We start from the raw sequence: 8,180 nt of genomic DNA on the forward strand, positions 1-8,180 counted from the left end.
TGGTGGGCGTCTGGAATTCACTGGCCTAAATTAGTGGTTGAGGCTGAAACGCTCAACTCATTTAAAAAGGTACCTGGATCTGCACCTGAAGCCCTGTAACCTGCAAGGCTACGGACCAGGTGCAGGGAAAGTGGGATTAAAATGAGCGGCTGGTTTCTTTTTTTTCTCTTTTTTTGAGGGGGGGAGGGGGGGGGGTTGGCGCAGACACGATGGGCTGAATGGCCTCTTCCTACACCGTAACTTTTCTATGGTTCTATGGTTACCCCCCTCCACCCCCCCAGGATTCCATAAACACTGTGACACTACGGTTCCAAACATTTCGCCTGTATTTTTCCGAAGCTACGTTTTGAGACCGTTGTGAGATTTTTTTTAGAACCGCCTTTAAAATTTTCAGGAGCGTGTTTTGCCAAATACGAAACATGAGACATCAGTAGGTAAGACCAGGAGGTCTGCTGGCATTATGAACGACGGGCAAGTTGATTTATTTCGAAGCTTTCGGAGCGATGAAATCCACTCCAGGTTTTCCGCTGCCCCGGACCGCCAGTCCTGTTCGTCCGACGTACCAATGGAAAGTCTGTGAGCATGTTTATTTAAAGTAGCGAGCGCACAAACTACTGTCCATTACGAATGTCGCTAATGCTCCGGTTGGACGCGGTCATGCCTTCGGGCAGAAAGTTGATCCACTGACAGGTCTCAGAGGACTCCGTATGCCATGAAAACTCAGTGTGAACGCCCGCCGCCGCCGCCGCCGCCGCCCAACCCTGAGCGCCTGGACTCTGCCTGCGGCAAGAAATCACAGCCTTTCCCTCTGCTCTCCTCCTATCTCATAGACAGCATCTTGGGACGCACCAGCCCGCCCATTAAACGCGGAGATGCCCCGTCTTCGGCTTCGAGAATTGGGGGGAAGCCGGAAGGTGAAATGGCACCGGGGGGTCGAATGGAGATTGGAAGCAAATCATTTCAAAAGGAAGAAATAGTGGAAATTGGAGGTAATTGAAGAATCTGATCGTTTGATAAGGAAAACTGCTATTGTTTTTCTTTATATAAAATAGAATATTTAATTGTGTTAGTGCGTTTAAAAGGCCATAGCAACCTATCCAAAAGCATTTGCTCACATTTACAATTTATTGCAATTATTTCTAGATTGCTAGTTAATGAGACATAGAAACACAAGGCACTCAAGTTGTAAGCGATGGGAAAATGTTCAAAGCAAAGTTTAGGCAAAAGACTGCTCTTAATTTTGAGTTAAGCTAGTGTAAAGATTTTTTGGCTGGATATTTTTCACCGTTTAACTGCCGGTTGTGTTTTGTGTGTGTGTTTGTGTGTGTGTCTGTGTGGTTTTAAGCAGAGTCGGAAGTGGAAAGGATTCGTGGATTAGGGTGGCATCAGCTCTCTCCAGCTCAAACTCCCCCCAAACGGGAAGAGGCCGACCGAGGCGAGTGTGGAAACTGGTTTCGTGAACTTCCTTCGGACGAAGACAATCCGAGCCCCGGCTTGCTGAGTGTGCAAGGCAAGAGACGGGACGAATTGAAGCCTTCGCAAAAGAGCAGAGGAGGGATGGCATCGTCCCCGGTGCCGGCAGAAGGAGGTGTAAAACATTGTGTGGAGAGAGAGAAATCAACGGACATCCAAGTTCCGGGAGGGAGAGGAAGGGAGGAGAGAACCAGTGAGATTGTGGATCAGGAAGACGGCGCCGGGGTTCAGTATTTTTCCTGTGTCGGTGACCAGGAGCATGGGTCCTTCAAACGGAAACAGCGTCGCTACAGAACCACTTTCACCAACTTTCAACTGGAGGAGTTGGAGAGAGCATTTAGGAAAACTCATTATCCCGATGTCTTCACAAGGTAAGCAGGTAAATGTGGGCACAGGTCGCTTCACTGGTCTCTCAGTATCCCTGCCAGTGATAATCACTGCGCTGGTAACTGTGTGTCTCTTGATTAATTTGAGCGTTATAAATATCTAAATTACATCCAAATAGATTTAAAAAGATAAAGGAGGATTATTTAAAATTACAATTGTCAATGTAAAAGATTCCACAGCAGCGAAATCTTTACAAATCTCCCCTACAAAGAAAGTGCACAGCCGAATAAAACAAGGAAGCAATATATTGTATATTAGATAGCAATATTGGTGTCACACGGGTTAAAATGTAATCCGGATACTTTCAGAAAACGCAGCTAATCAATTTAGGGCTGAATAAACTACGAATCTAAAACTCTTGATTAAAACATGGCATTGAGCAAAATGTTCAAATATACATTCCCTCTGCCTTTAAAAAGTTGTCACCCTGGTATGGGAGAATTGTTACAGCTCAGGAGGAGAGGCTATTCAGTCCATCGTGAATGCACCGGCATGAGCAATTGACTTAGTGTCATTCCTGCGCCTACTGATCGTAACCCTGCACATTGTTCCTTTATTTTTAAGGTAACAGTCTAATTCCCCTTTGAATGCTTCAATCGAACCTGCGTCCAGTGCATTCCAGAACCTAGCCACTCACTGTGTGAGAAAGGTTGTGGGGTATCACAGCTCCGAGTCGCATGGTTCCCTTTGTGGAGCGACTGGGGGCGTTTGATCGCCTTAAAGGTGGTGTGGAAAGTGCAAGTTACTTGGAACTCAAGTTCTTTCTATTAAGCATAGTGGATAGGTATTGACCGCAAATTGTAGATAACTAAATCTATTCTCAGTCACGAAATATTCTCGAAAACGCAGGAATTGTTTCCTTCTGAACGAGTCAACAAAGAAAATATGTCCAGTCAAATGCAGCTTTTGTTTGGTCAAGAACGGTCTGTGTTTCTCCGCAGGGAAGATCTGGCAATGCGGTTGGACTTAACCGAAGCAAGGGTACAGGTATGTGTCCACTTATCGTTTTTTTCAGATGGTCAAGAATGATGTCTTCACAGGCAGCTAGCGAGAGTTATCACTGAGTGGAAAGGAGCCGAGAGGAGCTTTAATAAACTGTAATAACCACCAGATTGTAGAGTCTACCCTGAACTTTTAAATGAAAGCGACCCACATGAAAGCGATAGGGAGGGTGGGAGGGCGACGCGCAGACTGAATGAGTAGAATTTAGATTTAGCCATTTGCTTATTCATTGCCAAAGTGATGGATTAAACATTCCTCCGATCATTGGCTGATGCAGATCAAAGTTAAATTGTCTGGATTCGGTACATTTTGCACTCAAAAGTTTCTCTTCTCTGGGGACTGGCGAAATTACAAAGGACCTTGGGGAGTGTCAATGAATAGAAACCATATGGCGTACAACACCAGCAGCGCTGGGTGGCCTGAGTCTATTACAAACAAAACCTCTCACTCCTTAACACATGACATTTTCAGATACGGTGCTCATAAGCATAATTAAATCGCTGATACATTAACCGAGTTATCACAAGGATCCTCTCTAGGGCAACAACTCACACTGTCTCGAAGGCTTTTATATATCGGGTTCCAATGTCAAACTTCCGTGCTTTATATACGACCACACATCGGAGGATGTGAAATAGGGAGAGCGGGTTCCCCTTTCAAGATCTCGCACTGATACAAGTGCTCATTAATGTTTAGTTTAGTTTATGTCTTATCGATTTGTGTGTGTGAGAATCTGAAGCATTGATCTCGCATCCCCGAGACATTTCACTTTGTTATTAATATAAGATGCAATGCCCAGACCGGCAGCTGCTCTTGAAATCTTGCCCTCAGTCATGGTATCGTGCGGACTGGCTGCGAGATGGTTCGACCGAACAACGGACTTCACTATACCTGGAAGACTGTTCAGTTCCTTATATCATCGAGCTAATGATTTCCATCCTCCGTGTGGACTTTAGGGAAGTTTCTGCCCCATTGTGTAGACGTAACTGGTGCCAAAGGTGGATCGTTTTAAATATTTGATCTTGAGACTTGTGTGTGTTGCATCATTCACACAGACTGGCACTTCAGAAATTAGACAAACTTCAAAGTATCTGAATAAGAATTGAAGTCATCTATCGGCCGATGTTTTCCCTCGCCGGTTAACGAGATTATTTCAGTCCATTTTCCTACGGGTTGGGGGAATAAGATACACTTGCCTGAAATTGCAGGTTGCAGATCATCCGTCTCTTTAAGTAGCATTGGGATATGTTTACATGGAACTCTTCAGAGGAATGCACTTGGGCATTGGGTTGGGAGGCTTTAAGGCAGTTAAGAACTGATTGAAATAATCTGCAAAATTATAGATCAAACCCTGCAATATTTATTTTAAAATAGTTTTAGAATTACTGTATTTAAAATTATTGTAGTTTTATAATTGCTGTCGTTTTAGAATTACTGTAGTTAGAATTACTGTCGTTTTAGAATTACTGTAGTTAGAATTACTGTCGTTTTAGAATTAATGTAATTAGAATTACTGTAGCTATAACGTACTTTTGTAATTACTGTCGTTTCAAAAAATTACTGTCGTTTTAAAATGATTGTAGCTAGAATTGCTGTAACATTAGAAGTACTGTAGTTATAATGTAAACGTTTCAAAATTACTGTAGTTATAATTGCTGTCGTTTTAGATTTGCTGTGGTTATGTAGTTTTATAATTAGTCGTTTTAGAATTACTGCCGGCAGGATTAGTGGTTCTGTAGTTTTATAATTACTGTAGTTAGAATTACTGTAGTTTTAGAATTATCGTTTTACAAGTAGTTTTTTGACTCAACGCTAACTTGCTGAATTCTACCTAATAATTTTAAATTGCACGCAAAACTAAACAAATTACTCCTATTATGCTCGATTCTTTTTATCCAAAGTCTAACTTTCCCATTGTTTAGCGGCACATATGATCCTTTGAATTGCGATTTTTACTTGTATTACTGATAATAATTTGACCATAACTGAACGGTTGTCCATGACCGCTGCGAGTCATTTGGATTCAGTGTGTCCTTGGTCAGAAGCCTGTACGAGTTATGAACTAGCTTTGTGTGTGGGGATGGATAGCTCTTAAATCTCGCACGTTGCCTCTTTCCAGGTTTGGTTTCAAAACCGTAGAGCTAAGTGGAGAAAACGGGAAAAGGCTGGAAACCTGAGTCATCCTCACGGTTTGTCCCTGGCCAGTCCACTGGGACTTTATTTGGATGTTCCGCTGGGCCATTCCTCAGGTGTGGAACCGACCTGGAGGTCAGCCTCTCTCCCTACACTTGCTGCTCCAACAGCTGCCAACGCCTATAACTCTGCAGCCCAATTAGGCATCAGCACCTTCATCGGGACTACTTTCTTCAGGCACCCATTGCTCAATCCACACTTTGGAAGGTCAGTGCAACTATCTATGTAGATGTCTTCATATGTTGCACGGTGTATCTTCCCTATTTGAAGTTAGACTTTCTCTGTGTGGCACAAGAGCAAAAAAAAACTCGGATGCTGGAAATCCGAAATTAAAACAGAAAATGCTGCAAATACTCAGCAGGTCAGGCAGCATCTGTGGAAAGAGAAAAGGAGTTAATGGTTTAGGTCAGTGTTCAACTCTAGACAGATGCTGCTCAATATTTGCAGTGTTTTCTGTTTTTATTTCGGATTTCCAGCATCCGCGGTATTTTGCTCTTGTACCACATAGGGAAGGTCTGACTTCTCTATATTAACACTTTATTTTCATTTGAAAGCCACATATCTTAAGTTAACTGAACCCTTTTTTAACAGCTATCTTAGTGTGGCTGGTGTTCCTGAGTATGTAAGATGTGCCTTTTTTTAACTATATAGATGATGTCTGTTTCTATGTGTTATTTCTATCTGCTTCTTATCAAAGTTATCCTGATATCCAAGTTAGAATGAGCATATGATAGCGCTGGAGAGGAATTACAATGTAAAGTCTCCCAGTTGTAGAAATAGCTGACATTCCACACTCCTGATGGTGTTAAAAACGATTAACAATTCAATTGTCGGTCGAATTACAGTTATTGCGCCCATAATACCGTATTACAAAAGGGGCATGGCAAAACAAAACTTGGCACTTCTGTTCAATCAGGTAAAGAGCCATAATCCACAAAGGGTCACGGGAATCTCTCTCCGTTAGAGACAGACAAGGCAGCTCACCACCACCTTCTCAAGGGCAATTAGGAATGGGCAATAAATGCTGGCCCACATCCCGTGAATGAATTTTTTTTTTACAAAAAGAGGTTGTCTATCTTAAGGGGAACCTCTCCACATCAAGCGCGGAGTCAAGGCGAGGAGACAGACTCCAATGAACTACCACAGTCGGTCGGGGATTGAACCCGTCATTCTGCTTCACGCACCTGGCCATAGTCAACCCTCTTCAGCGTCGATTGAAATTTCAGAGCAATTTAAACAGCGGTTTTTCTTGCCCTTTCCCATCCGAAGACAAATATTGAATCTGTAGAAATGACGAAAAGTTAGGAGCCGAGGACTGCTGGGAGCTTGCTCTAAGGATCTTTTAGAGATGGTTGGGGGACGGCGGAGTCGAGGATGAGAACAGGGTAATTGGCCTCTGGAAGTTCAAGTCTCCAGAGTTTAAGACTAACTCCTCCCCCCGCATACACACCCAACGCAACCTCACCTGCTTTTTAAAACGACTCCAGTCCTTTGCCTCCTCTACCTCTGTCTGACCCATCATTGCAAATATTGTATCATCCTTTGAGCAAAGAAAACCTTTTTACCTGATTTTTTTTAAAAAAATTAGTTTTCATATATTTCACTTGCCCTCCGGACCTACTTTCTGGACATTTAGAGTGATAATATTCACCTTGATCGTTTAGCATTTCATTTATGTAATTGGTCCCCCCTCCCCTCCCATAACAGTATTCTCTCCAACTGTGAAGTGCACGAGAGGTTAGGCACTCATTTTGTACCGAGAGCGAGTTGGATGTCGGTTTGAACCCTTTCCTGTTCTGAACATCTTTTTTTTTAAGTGTTAGAGGGGGGAAAAAACAGAAAATGATGCAAATACTCAGCAGGTCAGGCAGTATCTGTGAGATGGGTACAGAGTTAACGTTTCAGGTCATGCTCCTTCCGTTAGAGAGAGAGAGATCCCTCACGGAGCTGAAATATTTGTTTTTTTTTTCTCTCTCTCACACACACACACACAGATGTTGCCAGAGCTGCTGAATGTTTTCCAGCATTTTCTGGATTTAATTCCCAATTTTCAGCAGTGTTTTGTTTTTTTTTGATTTCTCGAAATTAATATGGAAATTGGCTATCTGGGGAGGTTGAATTAAAATCGATAACGCTTCATTTCTTCACCCGGGTATTCAGCAGGCGGCTTGCCTGTTTTTTTTTTGCTTTGCAGGTTTTTCACGGCTATGAACCCATTAATGACAGCCTCGCTGGTGGTGAAGCCTTCAGTCCCCACACTGGACCCTGCTGTCTTCACTCACCCGCAGTCGGCTGCCCTGGACAGAAAAACCTCCAGCATTGCCAGCCTGAGACTAAAAGCGAAAGAACACACAGACCAGAACCCCCCGATCTCTCTGCTCCCGAACCTCGCCAGCGCAGGTAAAGAGGTCTGCTGAGGTGCTCCCAGCCCGTTCTTGAAGGGACTGGCGGCCAGCGAACCACACCGAGCCGGCCAACCGATCAGAGGGAGCTGCAGAGAAAGCAACTTTAAAAAACGCTTCCAACCTCAGTGAAGCTTTTTTGGGGGGATTGGGGGGGGTGGTGGAATTCTGTGTTCACGGAGCTGGTGGCTGGCGCTTTGATGAAACTTTGGCGGGTAGGGGAGGGGAGATCAATTGAAAGTTAAACCGCCACTTTGTAGTAGAACTGCCTTGTGCTGTAAATATTTTAAAAACCAAAGTAACAGCTAAAGGGGTGTCGTGTGCTTTGTAACCAGTTCTCTCCACTTCCCCTCGCCCCCAATGACTGACAAGGCTACAATTCCGGTTGAGAGACTCCTTGTTAGGTCCAGCAGAAAGATTTCTATATTGAGGGACCTGTAACCATGTAGATAGATGTACTTAGATCGTCACTCACAAAAGGATCTATTTAATTTATAAAATGGTTATCAGATGCAACAGAATATATAGTATTTTAATGTTAAGTGGTGTGTCTCGTGTGATCTCCCGTCCTACTCTGAGATTCCTACAGGCGAAACGTGTATTTAATGATGCTACCAAGTAATACTTCAGCTTTTGGCGAGTTGTTCTGACATTGGAACCACTAAAAGCTGCTGCGTGATCAGAAATGTTGAACTTGAATAACAGGAGAACGGAGGAGAGCAG

The 8,180-nt window shown here is 43.5% G+C and overlaps 1 protein-coding gene across 1 annotated transcript; it reads left to right on the forward strand.

Moving 5' to 3' along the window:
- Positions 1–712: 712 nt before the first annotated feature.
- On the forward strand, positions 713–7,472 carry LOC121282495 (aristaless-related homeobox protein-like). The gene is made up of 5 exons (XM_041196197.1): positions 713–989; positions 1,379–1,844; positions 2,802–2,847; positions 4,982–5,262; positions 7,250–7,472. The coding sequence occupies exons 1-5, from the start codon at positions 713–715 to the stop codon at positions 7,470–7,472; spliced, it is 1,293 nt and encodes a 430-aa protein (XP_041052131.1).
- The last annotated feature ends 708 nt before the right edge of the window (positions 7,473–8,180 follow it).

Source organism: Carcharodon carcharias, chromosome 9 (genome assembly GCF_017639515.1).
Source record: "Carcharodon carcharias isolate sCarCar2 chromosome 9, sCarCar2.pri, whole genome shotgun sequence".
NCBI classification, from domain to species: Eukaryota; Metazoa; Chordata; class Chondrichthyes; order Lamniformes; family Lamnidae; genus Carcharodon; species Carcharodon carcharias.